This window comes from Crinia signifera, chromosome 8, assembly GCF_055691185.1.
Source record: "Crinia signifera chromosome 8, ASM5569118v1, whole genome shotgun sequence".
Taxonomy (NCBI): domain Eukaryota; kingdom Metazoa; phylum Chordata; class Amphibia; order Anura; family Myobatrachidae; genus Crinia; species Crinia signifera.
In genome coordinates this window covers 140,782,671-140,809,727 of record NC_139224.1, presented here as the reverse complement: position 1 = coordinate 140,809,727, position 27,057 = coordinate 140,782,671, and the positions used below count along the sequence as shown (strand labels likewise).

Sequence of the window (27,057 nt, the reverse complement as noted above, 5' to 3'; positions counted from 1 at the left end):
ATCTGCCCCCCTGCAGTGCACATGGTTTTGTCCATCTAGGAAGGATTTTGTCAGAAAGAGTGAACTAGAATAAGGCCCATTGTTTGGCCATGCCTGCCTTAGAATAAATAACTTTTTTATGGTCAGGGCAGCCAAACTGTGGAACTCTTTTCCTGGAGAGGTATTGCCGGCAGACACAATAAATACATTTATAATAAGGTTGGACAAATATCTATTAGGTAAAAACATCCAGGGGTACAAACAAAAATCATAAACTGTATCCAAAAATCAGACTATACAACGTATAATAAGGGATGTAGTAAATGGATCATACACAGTAACCAAGATTGAACTCGATAGATGCCCGTCTTTATTCAGCCTTAACTACTATGTATCTATGTAACTGTGATCCTTGCCCCTATCCGATGCATCCTTTTAATTACTAACATGATTACAGATCACTGTATACATTTATATAGTGAAATAAAAAGTAGATGATAACATGGGGTTGATATTTAACTTAAATAAACCCCTTTCACTTAGCAAAGCCAAGTCTTGCCCAGGATCGCAATTCCCGGATTGCACCCGGGTCCGGCGCTTTCACTGTAAACCCGGGTCAGACATTATACAGAGGGTGACACAACTTTAACCCGTTTTATAACCTGGGTTGAATTGCCGGGATTAAGCTGTAGTGCTTTCACCCCACGGGTATGGATCACTGGGTCGACCTAAAGATTGTCGACAGTCATTAAGTTGACACCACTAGATCGACATACTGGAAGGTTGACAGGTTGACATGGCAAAAGGTCGACAGGTGGTTAGGCCGACACACGCAATATGTCGACATGGTCTAGGTCGACAGTCAAAAGGTTGACATTGAGTTTTTCACAGTTTTTTTTACCCGAATGTCGACACAGTCCCCTTACGTGGCTCGCTACGCTTGCCAGGCTTCGGGCATGGTGCTTCGCTACGCTCGGCACACTATTTTATTCTCCCACCACGCTCTATATGATGGTAGGGCATGAAATACCCCATGACGACCTTTTGACTGTCGACCTAATGCTTGTGATGACCTAACCATCTGTCGACCTAGACACCTCTCGACCTTCCAGTATGTCGACCTAGTGGTGTCGACCTAATGACTGTCGACCATCTTTAGGTCGACCAACCTATCTTTAAATATTTAACGGTCATTGTAACTTTAATCTAAACATTTTTGCAGTGACTTTTTATACTATGGTTTGTGATTTATGTTTTGTGGTCATTTAATTAAGTCGATGGGATTATTTATTAAGAAGGACTGACAAGTTCAGCAAATTACTTCTTCACACATGAAGAATTATATTCTGAGAATCAAATGCTAAAAATATTTAGCTCTCCTCTTAGTTTTCCCTTTTTCACGGTAGCAACAGGATAATTGTATCTTTAGTGTCAGATTTGCACTTAATCACTGACAACAGTAGATTGCATGCTATTGCATACCTTGTTAATTTAATTTATGGGCATCAGGACAGAAGCGCACAATTTAGTTGGCACAGCAGGCGCTTGTGTATTCATGGAGACAGAGAGGGATGGTTGAATGTTCCCACTCTTACTTGGGCGCCAAAGCACCTTCTTTTGTCACCAATGATGGAGATTTGTTAATGGCTCTTAAGGTCAAGGTCTAATTGGCTATCAGAATGTCGCTAATGCAGTGGTCTGTGTTCTTCCAGTGTTTCCATTCAGAAGTCTTTACCCTCTCTTGTGAGGGAAATGTATCAGACACTGAACAGTAATACAGTGGGGAGAGAGATAAAGGGGTTAATTCAGGGCTGGGCAACACCGGCCCTCCAGATGTTGATGAACTACACATCCCAGCAGAGGCGGAACTACCATTGGTGCAGCAGGTGCATTGCACCGGGGCCCCTGAGGATTAAGGGGCCCACTGCTGCCACCCACTGGAGGGCCGGTGTTGCCCAGCCCTGGGTTAATTCATACCTCAGGCGGACGGAAATTCGCGTGGCGGACGAGTACGGATACAATGCTCTTGGCAGTGACAAGGAAACACAGGCGTACCTGAGCGTTTTAGGGAAGGGGGGGCGCTGGGAGCCGGCAGGGGGGATGAAGAGCGGCAGGTGGGGGACTCACAGAAGCGGACGCTGATGGGGGAAGCCAGACGGCAGTGTTCTCATGGAGCCAGGGCAGGCAGGGAAGCCGGGAGATGAGCTGCAGAAAAAAAAAAAACATTCATACAAATGAATGGGAGGCCGCTGATTGGCTGATCTCAGCCAATCAGTGGCCTCCCATTCATTTGTATGGGGTTTTTTTCTGCAGCTCTTCTCTCCCAGCTCCCGGCTCCTCTGCCCGGCTCTCTGAGAAAACCGCCGGCGGCCGTCCGCTCACCGCTTCTGTGAGTCCCCTGCCCGTCATTTTTCATCCCCCCTGCCACCTCCCAGCGTCGCCCCACCCGTCTCCGGGTTGCCCATAAGATTTATCGCATTGCATCGCATGGGCCATTTTAGTGGCATGCGATGCGATTTTTTTTTAAAGTTAATTTATTCACTGCTTTTATGTCCCCAGGCCCATCTCATCGCATGGCATCGCATCTCCTGCAAAATGGCATGCGATCGCATGAGATTTTCTGGGGTGCGATGCCATTAGCTAAACACTTGTATGGTATGCAATTAGGTTTGAATGACCCCCCACTATCCACGCCACCCCGAAGCGTGGCGAGCACAGTGGAACGCGTCCGCCCGACCTTTTCATTCCGCCACTATCCACGTCGGCGTGGAGTTGATTTTATATAGTCTGGCGAGCGCATCGAGCCACCGAGCCCGAAGCATGGCGAGCGGACGCAGAGTCCATGTAAAGTAATCCACGTCCACTCGCCACGCTTTGGGTTTGGTGGCTTGCTGCGCTCGCCACATAATATAAAATCAACTCCACGTCGACGTGGATGATGGCGGAATGAAAAGGTTGGGCGGACGCGTTCCGCCACCCCTTGTGGGGTTCGCTGCGCTCGCCACGCTTCGGGCTGGCGTGGATAGTGGAGGGGTCATTCAAACCTAATTGCATGCCATACAAGTGTTTAGCTAATGGCATGGCATCGCACCCCAGAAAATCGCATGCGATAAAGCGAACGCATGCAATTTTGCGGGAAGGTGCGATGCCATGCGATGAGATGGCCTGGGGACATAAGAGCAGTGAATAAATTAACTAAAAAAAATCGCATCGCATGCCACTATAATGGCCCATGCGATGCGATTTCCCTATGGTGCCGTATGTAGGGAATCTGGGCGCCGTGCTAGGAAACAAGTACCGATTTATCTTTTGTGCAGCCCATCTGACCTCCCGACTCTGATCTGATGCGCATGGGGCCGCGCATCGGGTCGGACGGGATGTCAAAACATGGGATTTGGTCCGATTTATAGGCCCGATCCATCAGCCTTTAGTCTCTGGCTACTTGGAGCCTGCAATGACTTGTACCCAGTGTAAAAATCATTCAATGGTTACGCTGGGTTTTGGACATATTCGCTCGGCTGCACGTGGATGTGTAGCCTTACACATCCATTTGCACAGCGAACACTTTGATTTGCAAATCAGGATTTCGCTCTAGCGCATTGGGGGATTAACTGAACGTTGTCCGTGCGAATTCCAGGCCGTGCTATCAGGTCCGAATTACCCCCAAAGTCTCAGCCAATCAGCTCCTAACTGCCATGTTGAAGGCTGTGTTTGAAAATGACAGAAGCTGATTGGTTGGTAGTTTATCTCACAAACACGATATCTCTCTCCAAGCTTTCATACATCTCCTCTAGTGAGTCATCTGCCACATTAGGATGATAAATATTCAAAGTGTCCCCATAACTGTATAAAGTGGGTATATGTTATTCCCATTATTTATAAATGTTTGCCACTGTAGTTTGTTTGAAAATACAGATGTGTATCTACTCATTGGCCAGGATGGCCCTCACCAGGGGCACCGGCCACTGGCCCCCACGAGCAGGGGGTAGAGGGACTCCACAACCCTTTCTTTTGGCTAGCAGAAAGCCTAGGATAGGGCTGGAGCACTAATAATGGTGATGATGGCTATACGGTATATGGAACCCAGTGAATGGGTACATGCTGTCTGGCCACAGTAATTGGTACAACTCTACATACTGTACTGTATGGGCAATTATATGCATTTATTTAGGTATATGCAATCTTTAATGAATTGCAGCCAAAGGGCTGCATCTCTAGTGATCGGATGGGACCGAATTCATCCCTGTTCCGATATTGTGGGGTCTGCGCATGCGCTGGCATTACTATCATGTTGTTTACAGTCTGGTAGCTAGTTTATTATATAAATAATAAATAATAACACTTTATTACTTCAATTATATGTATTTCTTGATTGTCACTGTCACATCTCCCAATAGATATAACTCCCCTACTATAATCTAGAAAGCACTAGTATATCCCATAGGGTACTCTGATAATTGGTAGCTATATGTCTGTGCTTTCCATGCGTCTGTGATATCCTAATCAAAGGTTTCACAGCCCATAATTTTCCTGTGTTTGCCCTTTCACCGCCTTCCGCATTGATTCGTCTGTTTGCAACGCTTCGCATCCTTCTCTCCGTCCGAGGTGTTCATCAATACATTCAGGCGGCAACTTCCTCTCCCACTTAACAATCCACTTTTCTTAGTGACCACTGCATCGACCTAGCAACCTTCTGCTCCGACAGTGCGGAGATTGCTGTCTAATGAGATTGCAGAGACTCCATTCCTCATAAATACTAGTTGTCAGATAGGTATTAATTAGTCTTTACTATATTTCCTCGCTCTGTTACCTTATAGAGCTCTCCTGTGTGTTATCTAAGCATTTTCAGCAATTTATTGCTGCCTCCATGTAAATTCAGCTGCAAACCTGTTCCTTGCATCCATCACCCTTCCCGAAATGTCTTTGCATGCAGAGTTTGACCCAGTGTGTTACCTGCTCTCAATGTTCCTCATGAAATATATCTATCATAAGGTTACTGGACCTACCCCAGGCTGTGAGTGTTGTGTAACCTCCTGATAGACGTGTGGGCGCATGTTGCTCCTGCCAGTCATTTGTTCATTTAATGCCGACATAAGCTTTTGTCTGACAGGGCACAAATCACACATTGCTTACACATTGCTATGGGGCCCCTGATAATTATCAAACTTACCCTATTGAGCCCTTAATTAAGGGTTTAGGAGACCCCTTAAGAAAGGGGTCTCCTAAACCAACTGCATGCCCACCATAGGTATTTTTGACCAATTTCTTATGGCACCCCTTTATACTATTATAATAAGTTATCTTATCTTGTCTTTAGATAAGGTGTCAAAATCTTGCTAAGCAAAGGGGCATGTATTTCGGGATGCAGTTATAAATTAGTGTGCCGAGCATAGCGAGGCACCGGGCCCGCTGCGTGGCGAGCGCAGCGAGCCCGTAAGGAGGTGTGATCCACATCCCCCCTTGACGGAATTTCAGCGGTCGGGATTCCGGCGTCGGGATTTTGAATGCCGGGATTCCGACCGCCGGGATTTCGTATCAAACCCTGTATTTCACCTTCGGGAAAGCAAAGGTGGTTGGCATAAGTAGGTACAATTTGAAATCTAAAATGTATGTAAAAATAAAATAAAAAATGAAAGGCTTCGAAAAATGAAAACAGATAAACAAACAAAAAAAGTCCTCGCTGAAGTAATTAGTGAAAGGATTTCAGTTCCATTGATAAGCAACTAACAGATCACCGGTTGTACTGCATTGTTGGATTGATGTGTACGGGCTTAAATTACATGGATGTGATCTCAAGAGAGTAATCTCATTACAAAGATTGTTCATTTTGCAACAGTGCGATGATCTTCAATTGCAAGTGCTCCAAGTTAATAACTTCACGTCAACTTCAGAGATTAATCGCGTTCAAGACATCTAAAGGCAATTCTGGGCAACAAATGCTAGGTGGTACAGAGAACACGGAACGCTGCGAACTGTTACCTTTGAATAAATAATCTCATGAGACCGCTCACATAAAATATGAGATTTAATTGCACAGAATGAAAATTGACGGTGTAGTCCGAGCCTTACACAGAACTGTAACACAATGTATCAGTTTAGTGAATTGGACAAGTATTGGATTTCCTGAACATTTTAGTTGAAGCTGAATGTGCTGAGACTTTCCGATGAAACACAATGTACAAATTTAAGACACAAATGAGGCGATTGTAATCCGTGTTTAGGAGAAAATGGAATGGACAAATGGTAATAGACTGTGATGTTCTTGCTGTGAACATGCACAGCAGGGCTATTTTTCAGTAGGCTCCAGCAGGAACTGAGGCCCTTATTCTAGTTCATTCTTTCTGACAAAATATTTCTTAGATGGACAAAACCATATGCACTGCAGGTGAGGCAGGTGTTACTTGTGCAGAGATAATTAGATTTGGGTGGGGTTTTACACCTGCCTCACCTGCAGTGCACATGGTTTTGTCGATCTAAGAAATATTTTGTCAGAAAGAGTGAACTAGAATAAGGGCCTCAGTTCCTGCTGGAGCCTACTGAAAAATAGCCCTGATGCACAGTGTATCTGTAATCCTACAAAAGAGCACTAAGCACTTTTTTTGGAGTCAGGTCTGAACAAGAGAAATTGTAGTGTACCAACGCAGGTCCAGATTTTCCACAAGGCAAAGCAGGCCAAGTGGGTCATAGGGGGCAATTCACCTGGTCATTTGTTTTCTTATTGAGAAACCTGGATTGCAGAGGATAAATTTACTTAGAATAGTTTTTGAGGGCCTTTCTGCTATACACATGCCTCACAACTTTTTCTGTTTCTGTAGCGGGACTCCTTCATCGCGTGGACAATTTTTTTTTGTGCGTGGCCTAGCGATACAGGGCATGGCCTAGCGATACAAGCGTGGATCATTTCTGTGAGGCCACACCTCCACTTTATGGCCGCACAGGGCAGCGCTACTGGACTTACATATGGCTGCACTAGGCAGCCCTACTGGACTTATATATGGCTGCACAGGTCAGCACTACTGGACTTATATTTGGCTGCACAGTTCAGCACTACTGGACTTATATACGGCTGCACTAGGCAGCACTACTGGACTTATATATGGCTGCATAGGTCAGCACTACAGGACTTATATATGGCTGCACTAGGCAGCACTACTGGACTTATATATGGCTGCACAGGTCAGCACTACAGGACTTATATATGGCTGCACTAGGCAGCACTACTGGACTTAAATATGGCTGCACAGGTCAGCACTACTGGACTTATTTATGGCTGCACAGGTCAGCACTACTGGACTTATATACGGCTACACAGGTCAGCACTACTGGACTTATATTTGGCTGCACAGTTCAGCACTACTGGACTTATATACGGCTGCACTAGGCAGCGCTACTGGACTTATATACGGCTGCACTAGGCAGCACTACTGGACTTATATATGGCTGCACAGGTCAGTGCTACTGGACTTATATATGGCCGCACAGGGCAGCACTACTGGATTTATATACAGCAGTACTACTGGACTATATGGTCATACAAGACAGACAGGGCAGACAGGCAGCACCCAGGTATATGGCAGACCGGGCACCCCTGGACTGATAGAGACAGGGCACCCTGGAGTACGACAGTAGACCCACCCGACACCACCACCCACAGACAGAGGTCCATCCTGCTCCCTTTCCTATGCTGGAGTGAAGATGGGGCCAATTGGCGGGGATTTAAATAGGGTCCAAAACCTGCAAGAATCCGACAGCGGAATGATGACGTTGCGCCTCGTTCTGGGATTCGAGTCTGGTGGGAAAAACCGAGCTGGGCTCAGATCACGCCTTGGAACATGAAGTTCGAGGGGGCTCGGATCTCGGAGATCCAAACCAGCTCATCCTTAATAATTACTAATAAACAAACTGCTTACAATTCCTCTGTATACAGTATGTTGCTAAATCTGTGATCTTAGCATGTCAATAATGGGAATACAGCAACATGTGGTTAAAGGTCACACTAAACACCAGTATACCCTAAACACATTCATGACGGCCATGTTGTGTGCCGAATTAGGATTTACTGATACAATTATACAGTTTCCTGCAATAAGTCTCTATGTATTGAAAAAGATAAAATGAAATATGGGCTTGAGTAAGGAGTTCATACCTGTGGCCTCTGCATCCTGACATCCTCTGTCATTACAGCGCTCTTGGAGCAACAACACCTCTCTTTCCAGAGCCTCAATCCTGCTGAGGAGGTGCTGCACCGCAAGTGGAGCTGTGTAGCACTGACATAACCTCTGCGGGACCCGAATACTATGTGTGAAGGTGATCTCGCTCCCAGCATCTGCTGCATTCTCGGTCTGCTGAGACACCCAGCTTGCTTCTTCAGGAGACTCTTGTTCCACTGTGCAGGGAAATCCAAGTGGAACATTAAAGTTGTAGACATGATTGAAGACCAGAGGCTGGTGCTTGTTGCCTGTTCCACGGTCAGTAATATTGACGCCTCCTCTGGCGGGAATGCGCATCCCCGGTGTCTGACTGATCGGCACTTCCGCATGGCACCTCGAGAGCCTCAGTATACAAATCAGCACAATAAGGGGTACTCCACCCTGTAAGGGACCAAGGGCACTGCTTCCACCTTCACTGCCCATCTTCTCCCACCAGTGTCCGGAAATTCAGCCCGGGCCCAGGGGGTCTGTCAAAAAATAAAGTTAAAAATGAAACATCTTGAAATATTGACAGTTTTATAAGGGTATATGCAGATAAACATATTAATGCCATTGATAGTAATGGGGATATACTAGGGGGTGTATCTATCAAGCCTAGTTTTCAGTAATGTTCTCCAAAAATCCGAATCAACCTGAATTTTGTGGATCCAAACTGAACCAAATCCTTATCCCTCCCTAGGAGATCCCATCTGAACAGAGTCCCAGGTCAGAGCTTCCCACGGTTCGGAACTTGAATTTAAATTTAAAAATAGGCGAACGGTGTTGGGCTCTGACCCTCAAACACTGCAGCATGTCAATCATGCATGGTATCCAAACTATAGGTCAAAAATCAACAGGTCGGCATGGTCAAAAGTCAAAAGGTCAACAAGAAAAAGGTGGACAAATGTTGACATGAGTTTTTCATGATTTTTTTTTGTAAGAAACCGACTTGTTCACACAGTACCATCCACATGGGGAGAGAGTGAGGTTAAAACAGTGTGGCGAGAGCAGCGAGGCACCAAACCCGAAGCATGGCGAGCGCAGTGAGCCATGCGAGGGTACATGGCACACTTATAAGGTGTCTACGCCGATTTATGTCCACACAGACAACAATAAAAACATGTAAAACTCGTGTGGACATGTGTCGACCTTTTGAATGTCGGCCTTTTGACCATGTCGGCCTTTTGACTGTGGACCTTTTGACCCTGTCGACGATAAGTTGCTGGTCTGGGCAGAAGTGGGCCCCTTAGTTCTCAGAGGACCTGGTGCAATGCACCTGCAGCACCAATGGTAGTTCCGCCTCCGCATGTAATGTTCTCTATTACAGTCGAATTTCCACCAGGCCAGAGCAGGTGACCACTGCTTCCCCTCATGGTCATTAGACTCAGAGCAATCATACTGTACTGTACCAACATCAGTTACATGTAAAGTGCACATCAGCAGCTGACCTTCATCGCCACAGTGGTACCAAACCTGTTCCATGACGTTATTACCGTACACTTCGCCAAGTTGACAATGAATTTCAGCTGCTGATTTGCCCTTTTGACCAAAATGTCAGCCCCTGCTCAGTGACAGGAGCCAGATGCTGCACAGTAACATTACGTGCAGCACCCGGCTCCTATTACAGTGTAGGAACCGGCACTGCAGCCAGAGTGATCTCCGAGAGCAGCCCGCATATCCCAGACCCCCGGAGTGACATAAATTGGGGTTCAGGCCGTAAGATGATATCATTGCTAAGCACACATGGGAAACGTGTTGTAGTAATGATTAATCAAATAATTTTGTAAAGTGTTGCTTATGTTTAATGCCCTCTAGTATTGAAAATATGAGGTTATCGTCTAATACAATGTTCTCTCTCCATCTCCTGCTTATGTTAGTCTCATGATGTCTGAGGCATATAAAGAAACTATAAACCACATTACCCAAATTGAGCATAAAACACTAATTCTGTGTTCTACAATGCATTCATCTAAAGTTTACTGTATCCTGAAAGTGTTACAAACATTCAGTGGGGGAAATTTACTAAGATGTGTATTCCACTTCACACGAGATGTTGCTATGGGCAACAAAATTTAAGGCATAAAAAAATTGGAAAGAGCTTCACTGCATTCAGACCTCTTATCTGCATTCAGCAACATTATTGCACACCTATGCTACACACCCTATGTTATAACACCGGCAGCATAGAAATCGGTGTTGTCATTGTGGAGTAGTTGCTCTCACAAAAAGATTGCTTAGCCAATTAAATAAATATATAGATGTTTTGCAAATGTCAAGAAGAATATAAGAACCTTTAGGGGGAGCTGTACTAAGCCTTAAAGAGATATATAGTCAGTGGTGGCTCTAATCTATGCAGAGGAGGGGGGCTGCCGTCGCCTCGATCTGGTCCCCTCCTCCTGCCGCCGCACATCCTAGGCCCCGGCTGCAGGTCCCGGTACCCGTCACGCAGCTGGCGCATGCGCAGTAGCTTCTTCGGTACTGCGAATGCGCCGGCCCCCAGCCTCTATGGGCTGCTTTTGCAGAAGCTCCCAGAGGTATATTCAGGGTCCCGAGTCCCGGGTCCGGTGCATGCGCAGTATCATCCTCGTACTGCGCATGAACCCGGTTTTTATGGGCTGCCGCTCAGCAGCTCATGTAGAGGCATCCGGGAGGGAGGGAACACCTCCCAATGGGACTGCCTTGGGTGACTGACAGGTCAGTTTTCCAATAGAAAGTCACTGCTAATCACAGTGAAGCCAGTGCAGTCTCACAGAGGGGGCAGCTGGGAGTCCCCCTTGTCAGTGTAGTGAATAGACTACACTATCTGTGTAATGAATAGTCCATTCAGGGAGTGAGAGGGCACACGGGCCACAACGAGCAGCTCTCACAGCCCCCACAGCATTGAAACGGGGGGGGGGGGGTTGGCCTCGCAATCATTTCCACAAGACCATACCCCTTTTCCTGGGGCCACTGCCTGTTTTAGGAGCAGGAGTCTAGACCCCGTCCCTCTAAGAGTTGTGAGGTATGCACTAAAGATTTAAGTTTGAACACACTCCACCCAAAGCAAACTCTCTCTGCACCTGTTACGTCTGCCCCACCTGCAGTGCACGTGGTTTTGCCCACTTGTGTCATTTTTCGCTTTGCTAACAAAGCTGAATCAATCCTGTGCTTTAAAAGTGACGGTAGGTGATAACTGGTTGGTAGTTTATCTCTCTCTAATTTATCACTCTGTAAGGCTTAGTATACTGTATCTGCCCTTAAACCATGAAACCTTTTCCAGAGCATTCTGCTTGGCTCCACTAAATAATCTAAAGACCCGTAGAAGAAATCATACTTCATAAGAGACAATTTTGTATAGAAAAACGAGTCTGTGGAGAATAATATCTATTTAACAATGCCACAACATGTTTCAATTAAATTTCATGAAAGTGCCTCTAAACATAATGCTTTGTAATTGTGTTAAATCCCAGCGCACTAAATGTTCTTTTCTACTTAAGATACATTTGAATATTTCATCTTATTATGATGGATTTAAGTTTTATCTTAATATTTGAACAACCACAGAATAGCATAGATCTAGACAGGACCGCACATGGGTAAGATAGAAATTAAGAGCTGGCGCCACAAATTAACCATTAGATGATTCCAGTTGAATTTTCCTTGGGTCAGATAAGGATATAAATTGTCTTAAAGTGCTAGGAGGGTATAGTTAATGTTATTTCCCAGTTGGAAGCAGCACTACCTGTATGAGTCTCGCAATAAGTCACATCCCTAGGCTGTTTAGAGAATGTGGGTGATTGAGATTCCTAGAATGATTTGGATAAATCTATACATCTGTCTATCGTGAAGGCAGGAGAGATAGTGTGAGTTACATGGGAGATTTCCCTGGTCACTGGGCTGTGCTGGCCGCCAAGAGACCCTTTCAGAAAAGGGGCATGGTTCTCTTGTAGAGAGGCGTGGTCTCATGTGGGGCCCTTCTGATGTCATGGATGGCTCCAGGGGAATGAAGGCGTGGCCACATGGGAAGCTGCTGATGTCATCCAAGGGGGCATGGTTTCATAGGGTAAGCCACTAATAACCTAATAGAGGCGTGGCTTAGTTTTTAGTGGCTCCGACCATCGAATGATTTCTCCATGGCACGCAACTATAAGTCAGTAGAGATTGACTTACATTTTCGGGCTTCTGGCCAAAGACAGGGCGGACGGCTGATGTCATGAGACGTCAGCTGGCCACCCCCAGCACACCTCATCCCACCCACAATCCCATGGGAATGACAAGGGTTTTAATGGGGACACCAAAGAATAGCTGGGCATTTCCATGGGTGACACCCGACTCTGCCGTCCCATATCCCTGGCCTGCATCAAGTCGCAGAGTCCGTTCGCCCAGGGACCCTGCACATGCGCATCAAACATTATGCGCATGCACAGATTAAAAAAACAAAGCGCAGGGGGGACCGAATGAACCAAAATGTTCCCCTTTATATGTTGTTTTATTATACGCATGATTTATTATATTTGTATTGCATTATATGCTGCTACAATGTGATATATACATATGCTGCTCCTGCTGAGACATTGTGATTAGATTTGGACTTTTATAGAATCCATTTAGCCTTTTTGACCCCTGTCATCTGCCTTATGTTAGCGTTGGATTTTATATGCTTTTCAGCCACGGCCACTGGCGGTGCATTATAACTCTATTTAAGGTATGTTGTACATTGTATGTTTAACCAGATGACAAAGCGCAAATGTTATACAGTATTTTAAATCATCTGAAATAAACTCAGGCGCAACCGATATTAATCATAAGGAATAAACAAAATTATATCAATTATTTGTTTAGCGCGCTCTAAATCCTCCGCTGCTCCCGGGATAACTGGAATCAAATACTAAATAAACAACAATCAATTAAGAGAGCGCACTAAGGTGAAAAAGATCATCTATTTTAATCAATAACGGAAAAACATTAATTCATACATTAAAACGATGCATACTGATTATTGCAATAATAATATGGTTCAAAATGACTTTCTGATTTCATATTTATTAAGCAAAAAATAACATTGTCCAATTTAATCCTAGTGGTATGGTCAAGGTCCCCGAATTAAATTATAATTTGTGTTTGAGTTTCAAATGCACTTTCCCCTGGCTCTTACCCCAAGCAGTCCAGACAGGTGACACCGCCAATCTCTTGTGGGGAAGACCCCACCCCCCTTTTCTTTTATAAGGAGTGTACTGCAAATGGATATCCAGTGGTTGTTGTTACAGATAGAGCCATCCTCATTTAGCTCTTTAATAGGATTAGGTAAACCAGAGCTATTAATTAATCCTATGCCATCCCCTACTGTATTGTTCTATGTATTGCAGCTGAGAACAATAGGCCTTGGTGAGCCATGGTTATCCAGAGAAGGCTAGTTGAAAAAGGCTCCATCTGTATGTCCAGATAGAGATAGAGCCGGCCTTAACTTTGCAGGGCTGGCGTTTCTGTCACTAGCCCCGCCAGCGGCCGGCTCCCGCCAGGGGCGCACGCGGCCCGCTGCCACCCCCGCCGCCTCCGACGGTGCCCTTCGCTGCCACCTCCCCTTGTGCCCCTCGCTCTCCCTGAAGCGGAGACGGGCAGGGACCCGCATCGCCACCATCGAGAGACTGGGACGCGCGCCCCAGTCTCTCTCGCCGGCGAATACGGCGAATACGAATGTTATGATTCGTAATGTTTTTCCCTTATTGAGTAAAATACAGTAGATTATCTTTTTCACCCAAGTGCGCTCTCTGACATACACAGACACACACTGTCAACCTTCCCATTGTCGACCTATTGCATGTGTCACCCTAAGCCCTGTTAACCTTTAGTGGTTGACCAAATGTATGTTGACCTTCATACATACCTCCCAACCCTCCCGATAATCGTGGGAATGTCCCGGTTTTCGGGGACGTTCCCACGCCCCTGCCACCATCGGCAGTGTCCCGCGGCGGCGGCGGGGGGACAGTTGGGAGTCCCCCGTTAGTTGCTGGCGAGCGGAACATAGACGCTGTGCTCATGCGCGCAGCGTCTATCCCCCGCATCCAGAGGGACTGGGGGCTTGGCTAGAGGCTCACAGAGCCATGCCACCACAGCGTAAAATGGGGGCGTGGCCTCGCGGCACAACGTGATTATAGGCCAAGCCCCCTCCCGCGGCAAGCCCCCTAATTTCGGAGCCGTGCGCAACTGTCCCTCCTCTGGGAAAGTAGAAGTTGGGAGGTATGTTCATAGTGTCGAACTAGTGACCATATCCCCATCACTAGTAAAAGCCAAAAAATTAAGAAACCGTATTTCTTAGTAGTGATCAGCGGTGAAAGTGTTAAGGTCGTCGTCCCTAATTTTCTCAATGCAGCATCTCACATGCTTCATACACTTGACTGGAAGAGACACCTAAATGCCAGTCTGCTCTTCTACACAATAGGAATGAATGCTGCCTGGCTGAACTCTGTAACCTGACTGTAATCTGTATCATCTCCTGTCATGCAGGAAAATAATGTACTTCGGCATCCTGGGAGGAAGATCTCTGCTTGGGGACGGGGGCCTCTAAATGACATTTTTGTTTTTAGGAAGGCAGCTGCAATGGGTTAGGGGGGTGGCGGTGTAAACAGACTAAGCTCATGGAATTAGCCTTGGCATATTAATTACCCATAAATGTACTATCGTATCATTATCTATGGACGGAATCCTCAGGGCGCACTGATGGTCCACGATGTAAGGATAACCATGCTGGGTACCTGTGACTTCATTAGTACATCAGTCTGTTTGATTGAAATATCTGTTCTCTGGCATGGATATCCTTATAACCTGGAATCTTAGGGTTCCTTAAGGACTGTGGACCTTATTCTGTTTGATGCGCAAGGCTGCAAATTTCGCAGCCTTGAGATTCCACCAAACGCCACTAGCACGGCCGCCCGACCCCCTTCCTTGCACGCCACGATCCTCCGCAGGCATACGAATGGATGATTTGCATAAACAATCATTCAAAAGAAATCATTCAATGGTCACCGACCGTGCTCGCAGACCTAAGATACCTCTGTGGTGTCGTCAGCTGCCCACCCCCCACGTCATTGCCGAATTTCCATGGGAACGCCCATGAACGCTGGGTGTTCCCATGCCGTGACCACTGGCCACCTCCTCATGCCCAATGCCCGCAGTGCTGTGTGCGATGATTTATGGGCATGCGCAGTGATTGCACCAGAATAAGGTCCTGTGTCTGGCCTATGGTGCTTATTTACTAACAAAAGAAATATGCAGCATTAGTCACTGCTCAATGCAGACGTCTTGGTTATTCTTATGTAGCGGCGATTAAGCAAAACAAATAAATAAATAGTCATTAATTATCCTGTTTATATAAGAAGTTAATAAATAAGCTAAGCCAGTGGCGTAACTAAGTTTTGGGCGCCCCCCCGCCATTAGGGGGGGGGCGCCCCCCCAATCCCCCGCCGCTGCCGACGCCCCGCCAAGCACCCCCAATCCCCCGCCTCCCATGCAAACCCCCCCCAATCCCCTGCAGCCTTACCTATCGCGCTGGTCCCGGCGGCTCCATTCTTCTTCTGCTGAGGACCACCACAAAATGGCCGCCCCCATACAGCAGACAGTTTCAGAGAACTATTGCGCTATATGGGGGCGGCCATTTTGTGGTGGTCCTCAGCAGAAGAAGGGAGCCGCCGGGACCAGCGAGATAGGTAAGTCTGCGGGGGATTGGGGGGGGGGTGTAACTATAGCACCGCAGCCCCCGGCGCCCCCACATGCACAGCGCCCCCCCCGCGGTGGCGGGGGCTGCTGTGCTATAGTTACGCCGCTGAGCTAAGCTGTTTCCATTTATAAGTGTTATTACTGAGCAATTCATTTTACTAGAATATTATCAGAGGAGATTTCTCACTTGGGGGCTATTTATTAACATTATTTTTACTATACTAATGTGGAAAGGGGAGTTTTCACACCCTCTTCACATTATGTTAGTTTCACCTGATGTCAGCGCCCGCCCCGAATTTGGCGGATAGCAGCTGCTAGAAAGGTCAGTCCTTAACGAAGGCAGGAAAAATTATTTGATGGTGAGTGACCATCCTGTGATTTTTCCTCCTTTCAGAAGCCTGTGAGTGGATGTGTTAGTGTACAAATCACCTCGCATCTTAGAGACGGGATTCGCACGTCGGTATTGCTGGCTGGGTAAGACGGTGCTTGCACTGGATTTACCCAGATCGCAGGGCTTTGCCTATTATAAAAATAGGCAAAGCCCTGCTCAGCACGAACACTCAGCACACAGCATCACAGTGTGCTGAGCAGGTGTCCCGCTATGTGCTGAGCGTTCGTGCTGCAGCACATCGCATAGCAAAGAAAGCTGGGTCGCCCCGTGCATACAGGGCTTTAGTTTGATTTAACAATCTGTGCGGAGCCATGGATACCTGGCCTGTTAGAGCTCATTGACGACCAAGGGGCTGATTCAGAGCTGATCGCTGGGCTGCAAATTCACAGGCCAGAGGATTATCAAATGACTGCGCAGGCATATGGATCATTTTGCACATGCGAGAGGCCATCTAGCGTTAAAACCAGTGTTTTTCTGATTGCAAGCTGGTGTTTGGGGGGTGGTAACTCGACACAAGTTTGGGAACCTCTGTAGAAGACATCTAGTTAATGGATATCTGCTCACTCTAACTGGAAATTTGGGACAACATACACCATGCCCTGATGCACCCAAACTGTACCAGTTTCTGGTGAGATCGGATGTCTTTACTGATATGTCACATCCATAGGGGACACTGCAGAGGGATATAGTCTTGGGAAACCAGTGTTGATATTTGGTTATGGAAGGGCCGGTGCGTGGCAATGGATGGAGCACCCCAGGCGGGGGAGCCCCGAGGCTCACATGCTCTGGGAAGGGGGGGGGGGGTGATACGGCCGCCGCCGCTGCGCTCCACGGGGGGAATGGGTTAAGCGGCCTCTGCGCTCCAAAGGGGGGGGAATGGGTTATGCGGCTGCCACCGCTGTGCTCCACTGGGGGAGGGGGGGTTGATCTGGCCGCCCCTGAGTTGTTGGCGGGAGATGCGGCGGGGGGTTGGAGATGCGGCTCCGGGTGGGCTCCCTCCAGTGGCCGGCGCCCTAGGCAAGTGCCTAATGCTGCCTAGTGGTGGCGCCGGCCCTGGGTTATGGCATTCTAAGGCTGGGTAGTCATGATTGACAGATTGGTCCCCCAGCCGGGATGCAGTTAACGTCCCGACGAAAGAGAATATAGACAACGGTATCCCGATTCGCAGCCTGGAGACCGATGCTGGAATACTGACATCGATAGAGATGCTGATGCTGTAATCCTGACTGCCAGCATGCCAATCATAATTCTGCTGGACGTGTTAGCGTTTGACTGACTGTTTAGGTTAAAGAACTAGCAGGGGGATAGTTTGGGATAGGCTGTGGGAAGTGAGGGTTAGTGGTAAGGGGGAGGTAAGTATACTTACCTGTCAGGATTCCCTCCTTCAGGGTGCTAGTGGATTCTGCAGCCGATATATCATTCGATCAGTCGGGCGGACACTCATACATACATACACATACACATGTGACATATCGGCATCAGGGCCAGCCTAATATGTCCGTGAACAATATCATACACTTAGCGATATATCGTTTGTTGGATCTACGAGCGATATATCTCATAGTTACCCAACTTTACAGTTCAAGCATATGGGAGTTCTGTTACTGCACGAAGCAGGCCCCAGCAACAACCAATCAGTCATGTTTATTTCAGCAACACCCTCCAATCACGTAACTAGCCACTGGGCAATTCAGTGGCTTAGTGAACTTGTGTTCACTCAACAAGGCCTATTAGACTTTCTTCCTGCCCCCTATGTACTATTTCTGCAGAACAGCAGGAATTAAATGTTCTTTGCCCCTCCTTGATCCCTGTGGGCCTTTAAAATGCTAGCAAAACCAGAAGGCCTAGTTGAAAAATATTACTTATTAAATATGGCCCTAAGTGCTTTCACTTCCCGTCTGGTAGCTAAAGTAAGCAGAATGAGATTATTTATGTTCAGAAGTTTGTGTTGATGCCCCTTGTCCCAGAATTACACGTGTAACGCTTGCAGCAAACTGGTTGCAACTCATACAGCTGCGTGTTCAGCAACCCGTGCACAGACAGAACAGCTGTGCAGTACAAGACAGTGGAGATTATTCGCTTCCGCACACATACACCACACAAATGGCCACGACAAGCTGGCTACAAACTGCCAGTGCAAGCTGGCACGGAGGATAAAACGGGAGCAGAGATCCTCATTACCGGCTGCCCGAGGGAAAGATGCTCTGCTGCTCTAAATAATTAGCTCCTTTTAATCTCTAGAGTATCCAGTTCCAGAGGAAGGGGCCGGGGGCAAACCCAGGCTAATGAGAAGAGATTTTTGCAGATACCGAGAGGAAAAAGGAGATAATAGGAGACAGAAGTGAATGAAGTAATGAGTGAGGTAGTAGAATCATCAGATATGTCACACGGGGTGCAGGCAGGAGATGTTGGAAGTGTCACCGCAGGCTCTTAGTAAATGTGATGGTTTATTAGGATGAATATGATAGACACCGCTGTCAGGTGTGGTAGGATAGAGATGCCAATCTGCAGGGTTTAGTGGGTATGGAGTAAAAGGTGTCAATGTCACTTTATATAGGTGTGATATGATAGGAGTCACTGTCTGATGGGACAGGTGTGATATTACAGTAGGTATCATGTCAGGTGTGACAGGCATGATATAATATAATAGGTGTCAGTGTCTGATGGGGCAGGTGTAATATTATACAGTGGGTGTCATATCAGGTGTGACAGGCATGATATAATAGGCATGGCAACCGAGAGGTATGCTGGGCCCCGGTAAAATTTCGGTGGTGTGGCCTAATCACGGGAGGTGTGGCCACCTCCCGTAATTAGGCCACGTCCCCAAAAATGTTTATGGCGGGTGACAAAACACTTTAAAGTCGAGGACGGGGTGTTATTGTTCCTCCTCAGCAGCAGCAGCAGCACACATCTACCTACAGCACCTACCTACCTACCTGTGCTGAAAGCAGGCTCAGCATGAGATCCCACGCTGTCAGTGAGACACTCATGCTGAGCCTGCTGTCAGCACAGCACATGCTGTGTGCTGCTGCTGCCCGGGAGGGACGGAGGGGGAAGGTATGGGGGGGTCGGACCAGGGCCCCTGCCGGGACCCTCCAGCAAGCCCGGGTAATTAGTACCTGCCCCCCCCCCCCCTCTCGGCGGCCCTGATAATAGGTGTCACTGTCTGATGGGGCAGGAGTAATGTTATACAATGGGTGTCATGTCAAGTGGGACAGGTATGTTATGATAGGTGTCAGTGTCTGATGGGACAGGTGTGATATTATACAGTAGGTGTCATGTCAGGTGTGACAGGTATGTTATGATAGGTGTCACTGTCTGATGGGACAGGTGTGCTATTATACAGTAGGTGTCATGTCAGGTGTGACAGGCGTCATATAATAGGTGTCACTGTCTGATGGGACAGGTGTGATATTATACAGTAGGTGTCATGTCAGGTGTGACAGGCGTGATATAATAGGTGGAAGTTTGTGTGGTCTTGCGCTTTAAGTTTAAGCAGATCCTGTATTTTTAGTTATAGAATTCGTTAGGGGGGGGGGGGTTTGGTTTTACTATGCAAATTATGTTAGTTATAGGCTTTGAAATCAGTGCATCATGTGCTTGCAGATTGTATCTACAATCTAAAAGCACATGATGCACTGATTTCAAAGCCTATAACTAACATAATTTGCATAGTAAAACCAATAGCGCCCCCCCTACCCCCCCAACGAGTGATATAATAGGTGTCACTGTCTGATGGGACAGGTGTATTATTATACAGTAGGTGTCATGTCAGGTGTGACAGGTATGTTATGATAGGTGTCACTGCCATGTGTGGCAAATATGACATAATACTAGGTATTACTGTCTGGTGGCACAGGTGTTATATGACAGGTGTAACTGTCAGGTGTGACAGGTATAATATAGTAGGTGTCAGTATAAGGTATATATATATATATATATATATATATATATATATATATATAGATAGCTAGATAATGGAGAAGGCCTGGCACTCCCGCAGCTGGGTAAGAATACCCCGTGCCTTCCAGCACAGGTAGGTAGAGGAATGGAAGAGGCGGCACTCAAATGGCATTTTTCAAAAGTGTATTGTGGCAAAAGAAAGGACCAACGTTTCGGGGTCTTAATCACCCCATTGTCAAGGTGCAAGTGGAAATCCACTTGCACCTTGACAAAGGGGTGATTAAGACCCCGAAACGTTGGTCCTTTCTTTTGCCACAATACACTTTTGAAAAATCCCATTTGAGTGCAGCCTCTTCCATTCCTCTATATATATATATATAGGAATATAAAGTGGTCTTAATATAGTAAACAGAGCTTATATATTTTCAGACTCTAAGGGGGGTACACAATCCAGGATTCCGACTGTCGGAACGTCCCGAGTTCCTAATTAGAAGTGCCCACGATTGGGGTGAGTTCAGACAGAAATTTACATGGCATCGATAACCAGTACCCCCTGCGAGCTGTTCATTACAAAGATTCCCACCCTAATAGCATACCTCCCAACTGTCACGATTTTGGAGGGACAGTCCCGATTTTCGGGTCCTGTCCCGCTGTCCCACCCGCGGCAGGCATTGTCCCGCTGCGGGGGGGTGACAGTTGGGAGACCCCCAATCTAGTAGAATAGACGCTGTGCGCATGCGCACAGCGTCTATTCTCGTATGAAAATGAGGTCGCGGCTAATTAGCATAAGCCGCACCCTCATTTGCATACGCCCCGCCCCCTTTTCGGGCGCGCGAGTGTCCCTATTTCGTACAGCCAGAAGTTGGGAGGTATGCTAATAGCCGTAGACCTTATATGCAAATTAAAGTTTTCCTTTACTAGCATTTTAAATAACAAGATATTTTATCATGTAATTGCATTATATACATTGCTGTATGTTTACATAATAGCTACAGTACCAAACCAATGATATTATAAGGTTACTGCGCTTTTTAAAGCCACAGAGTCTTCAAAGGTTTTGGCTACTGGATTTAAATAGGCAATAATATTACGTTCCGTCCATTTCCACCTGGAATGGGAAGCTTGTCACTGGCATCTGACGCCATGTTCTGGCGGCGTTGGCTTCAGCAGTGATGATACATGCAAGCGGCTATTTACATTACTGTATTGCTAGTTGGGTTGTAATTATCACCTTGCAGCCTCATAACAAAAATGCAGTTGATGACAAATATGCCTCTATGTCTGTCTCTTCTTCTAACAGACTCCATTATCCACCTGTGAATGTAGAAGACAGTCAGCAGGATCCTGGCACTCAATCTGTGGGTGAGGAGGGGGCAACCAATGTGTGAGCAGTGAGCGGCACCTGGATAGTGCGGTGAATGAAGCCCCCCTGTGCTCAGCATTACCACATTGTGTTATCACTGCAAAACACACTGACATAAACAAGTACTTGCAAATGTCAATATTGAATCATTTATAGATACAAATCAGAACAACACTGTACAACATAATACTGTTTACGCACCGTGCTGGTGCCACACTAACCTTCTATATATAATATCATATACATATTGGTTCTTATTCTGGTTCACTTGCAAAGGCAAATTCCTTCTAAAATGGACAAAACCATGTGCACAGCAGGTGGGGTAGATGTTACTTGTGCAGAGAGAGTTAGATTTGGGTGGGTTTCACTTCAAAGTGAGATCTATATTGCAGTGTAAAAATAAAGCAGCCAGTATTTTCCCTGCCCAGAAACAATATACAGTAACCCACCCAAATCTGATTCTCTCTGCACAAGTTACATCTGCCCCATCTGCAGTGCACATGGTTTTGCCCATTTGAGAAGGAATTTGCATTTGCGAGTGAACCAGAATAAGGGCCATACTCCATTCCCAACCACTGTGTGTTTTTGGGACCACTCAGCCCTCAATCACCTATTTCAGCCTCGAGCAGCATAGTAGGGGGAAGCAACAATTAGCAGCACAGCTAGTATATTCTGGCAGATGACACAGTCTTGTTTGTCGGCTAACAACTGACAAAGGCACTGCAGCACTTACCATCAGTAACACCAGCCTGGCCAAGAGCAACATTGGTGATGGTTCTTGACCATCAATGTTTTTGTTCAAATGGCAGTGGATGGCATTCAATGGCATTCGATGCCGGTGTTCCGATGTTTGCTGCTATCAAATGGTAAACATTTGATGGTGTTGTGATGGTATACTTCCCAACTGTCCCGATTACAGTGGAACAGTACCGCTATTTGGACTGGAGACTGTCCTTCTGTCCCTTCCACAAGGGGGCGGAGCCAGAGATAACCGCGGTGATCACTGAAGAGATGCCGTGGCAAATGTAGCACTTATCATCATGTACCAAATTCATATTTCCCTATAGATTGTAAACTTATGAGCAAGTCCCTCTTACATAGACTTTCCATACTATCCCTTTAAACCGTTACACATATAAGTTACACAGGTTCTGTGGCTGGCTGACTTCAAACCTGTATTTCACCTGGGTTTTAGTCAGCCACAGAACCTGTCTAATCCATGAGAGTTATGTTTAAAGGGATAAGCCTGCTCTCCCATCTCTGAATGTCTCTTGTTAGCAAGTCTTGTTTTATTACTGTTTTGTTCCCAATTGTAAAGCACAATGGAATATGCTGGCACCATATAAATAACTTAATAAATAATAGTAATGGTTGATGTAGTGCAAAAGCAAAGCAGATTTCATCCCTCTTGTGGTACAGCGCAGTACTGCGGCTGATTAATAACCATCCCTGCTGTGCCTGAGGGACCTTTTGACAGTTTGCAAGCTGGAGTATGCACAGACAAATACCGTATTTTTGTCATCTATTCAGGAGAAATGATGACAAAACTATGTATCCCTATTTTGAAGGGAACACTGTGCTTTTCTGTGTGTGTTATAATGACCTGAGTTTTATCATGCTGGTATCGCAGGCGTTCTATCAAATAACAAGACATGGGAAAAAAGAACCAGATCAATCCAACAGTGATGTACTATTATTGTCTTTTGTTATTGTCTTTTTATTATCACATTTTTCAACACTGTGATTTAAATCACGTTGGTATATATAATATTTATGTGGATAACCAGATTATTATTATTATAACAATAATAACTGACATATCTCTGGACCAGCACAAAGCAACAAAACAGCATACTAAATAAAAGCATACAAGAGGGGAGGGTTCTGGAATGCAACAAGGAAATGAAAATGTCAGCTTAGTATATAGGTAAGGAACATCTGCATGCCAGTCTATCGGTATTTTCTTTTTATAGACAGCCTGGCATCTACCAAACTAGAAGGGTTGTAAACTTCAGTACAGAGTCAGCCCCAGATATAGGCAGAATAGGCAAAGGGCTAGTCTAGGGGCATCTGGAATAAGCTTCGGGGCTGAATATCTAAGAACTGCTGTTCCAGCTCCGCATTTCAGAAATTCCGGCTGAGCATCTATTCTCCAATGGGATGTACAGGCATTCTGCCACTGTAGCGGAATTGTCTGTCATATTGTAGGAGCAGCAGAAAGCCTACATAGCCCAGCCCCGATCATACAGCTACTGCAGCGTCAGTGTGACGCTGGCGGAACCTAAGGTAATGTTAGTGCCATTTACAGCAGAGGCTTTATGTATGTATGTGACTGTATGTATGTGTATAGGTTTATGACCGAGGGAGGGATGCCGGAAGCCTAAAAGTTCAGCCAAACCTTAGAAAATACAGTTTTCAGAAGAATGGCCACTTAATGCATATGTATTAAACCCTGGAATGAAGACAATTCTGGGGCTTGGATTTGGTGGGCGTTGCCATTGTCAGATTGCCCAAAAGAAGCCTATGGGCTTCAAATGCACTGCCCCTCTTACAGGGATCCAATGAATCCCTCACAGCATCCCCCTCGGCATGTGCATTACTAGACGCATGGGCACATAAGACTTTGGGTCCTAAACTCATCGCAGAGGACAAGTCTTATCGCAAGAGCTGTCCTTCGGGATTTTCTTCATGCATACGGTGTTAGGAAAGCCGATAGGTACAGTATAGGGTATGTGGCAGGATGCTCACATGGCAGTCAGATGCATCTTGCTCCATGTGCACGATAGTATGTATATACTGTATGTCACGCACATCTGTATGTATGTGTGCTATAGTATTTATGTACAGTATGTGTACAAGTGTGTGACCGTACATATGTGTGTGCTGGATATAAGTTTGTGTATATGCATACTTGGAGCCTCTAATTCAAATGCCGGAATTTGCGGTTCTATGGGGAGGGACTAAAATAATGCAAATCACTTCATTTGCTCCAATTTGGGCCCTGCCCCCTGTCTGAGGACACACAAATCACAGAATTTGTGTGGGGTGGGGCGGAGCTTGGTGATGTCATGTTCTCCAAATGGGCAAAACCATGCGCACTGTAGGTGTAATATGTGCAGAGAGAGTTAGATTAGAGTTAGAGGCTCCGGGGTCGAAGCTGCAGCTGGGGGCTTTTAACATTTGCTGGCTGAAAGAATTCTCTCAGCCAATCATCGTCCGGCCAGTCTTTTCAAAATATTGTTTCAGATTCACCAGCCGCTTCCTGCTCCGCCACCTGGGAAATGCCGCTCTGACCCCGCTGCCCGCCCCCCCCCCTGCCCCACGGACCCCGCTGCTGCATATAGGTGTGTGCCAGCGGTCCTTCACCACTGGTACATGCCTAGGATCGGACCCAACACATCGTGGGTGCTTAAAAGCACCCGCTATATGCCACTAATGGGTCCAATCCGATAAACTTAATTTACAGCCCATTCAACCTCCCCAATCTGCTCCATCTGTAGCGCACATGGGTTTGTCCATTTTGAAAACAAAATTTCCTGTGATCATTTCTGAATTATATACTGTACAAGGTACATAAGATGGACAGTAGTCCTTTGTGACACCACTTGTCCACAGTCTCCAAAACAAATCTGACAAGATGCGCCCCTGACTGTGCAGTATTATTTACTTACACCTCTGTGTGCTACAAATAATACATTTGTGATATCAAGCATCCCACTGAAAACAGAAATAAATGAACTTATCTGAAACAGCATGCCCTCTGACATATGACTACATGTATTTGCTGAAGGTGACCTCAAAGGCAATATATTTCTCCTTGTATAATTCTGATATTAAAAACAAGTAGTCCACAAATAATAAAATATCTTGACAAATTTGCATATCTGACAAAGATACAGGAAGCCATAGGTTAACCTCCTTACACATTGGGGTATATTCAATGGTGCCGGTGAGCCTCCAACGGCAAGCTATATGGTGAGCAGTGACGATGGCTCGCCATCAGAGTATTCAACTGTGTCAAAATTATGGGGTTCGCCACAAAATGCAGCCGGCTCGCTGCATTTGCGGCGAACCTCGCCTTTCCGGGGAAGAGGATTTCCCCGGAACATTGAATACAGCGAGTGGCCGGCAAGGGGGTTATCCTTGCCGAAAACAAGCCATCCTCGCCACACAAATCCCCTCTTCAGAAGCATTGAATACCACCCATTGAGTAAGAATGGCTGCAGAAGTAGCTGGAACTCCCAGATCCAGGCGTTTCGTCCTGTACTGGACTTTCTCAAGAACAATGGACAACCATAATATACAGTACTATGGCAGGGTTTCCCAAACTGTGTGCCGTGGCACCCTGTGTGCCTTGGAAAACTGGCAGGGGTGCCCTGAGTTGGTGGCAAATTATTTATGACCAATGGAATAGGCAACACCAGTGCCTGTGGCTTCCAATCACAACATATATGGACAAGTAGAAGGTAATACTATCTCTTATCATATAACTGAACCGAAGGATGACATATAAACACAATTTACTTAATTTAATAAAAAAAAAATTCTAAATTACTCAATAGGAAACTTTTGGCCATGGGGTGCCGTAAAAAAAATTCTGATACTCTAGGGCAGTAATTCCCAACCCTTGTCCTCGAGTACCCCCAACAGTGCATGTTTTCCAGGTCTCCACACAGAATCACAATTGACATAATTAGCCCCACCTGTGGATCTTTTAAAATGTGTCTGAATAATGAGTGCACCTGCTGGGTGACCTGGAAAACTTGCACTGTTGGGGGTACTTGAGGACCAGGGTTGGGAACCACTGCTCTAGGGCGTTGTGATACCAAAATGTTTGGGAACCACTGTACTATGGTGTAGTAAAATCTGTAATTCATGGCCAGTATGCCACAACCACAATCATATAATACATTCAAGACTCTAATAATGGAAAAACGTGCCAAAGTAACTATTGTTTTCTATAACAGGAATTTAAGACCATCATGTTATAGTCAGGTGCAGCTAACATAGTATAGCCTATATGATTTATTTACAAAAACCACAATACTTCAATAAAACAGTTGATTACAAATGATAAAATCAAAAAGAAAGATTATCTACACGAGAGTGCTCATCTTCAGCTGTAATTTGTTCATGATGAAAGCAGCAATACTGAAACGTTGGTCTTCACCCACTTGCAAGAATACTGCCGAACTCTGCATTGTATATATATCTACCTATATAGCTGTTAAGTATATAGTACACACTCAATTACATATCTCCAGTTCTAGCCATATACTGCAGAAACACTACTATAACCAATCAAATATTGCAAAAATGCCCCATCGTTAGTCATTTATTGCAGCAAAATATCAAAAATTTTCAGACATATATTTTGTAAAGATAACCTCCATGTGAGTCCTGTTTTGCACCCCACCCCTATTGCTAGATACTAGCTTTCAGCTACTCCCATTCAATATTTACTACAGTTGGTGGAACAGTCCTCTGGTAAACAGCCAGCACACAACAGTTGTCGTCTGCTTTGGGGCTCCCTTGATTTT

The 27,057-nt window shown here is 46.0% G+C and overlaps 1 protein-coding gene across 2 annotated transcripts in view; it reads right to left on the bottom strand.

Annotated features, from left to right (window-relative positions):
• Positions 1 to 27,057, bottom strand: part of TNR (tenascin R) — a 413,177-nt gene that overhangs the window by 211,964 nt on the left and 174,156 nt on the right. For both annotated transcript variants that reach the window (XM_083157271.1, XM_083157272.1), the window contains exon 2: positions 8,126 to 8,656. In XM_083157271.1, the coding sequence (XP_083013397.1) occupies positions 8,126 to 8,612 (487 nt within the window). In that variant the 5' untranslated portion in view covers positions 8,613 to 8,656. The remainder of the gene's footprint in view (positions 1 to 8,125; positions 8,657 to 27,057) is intronic.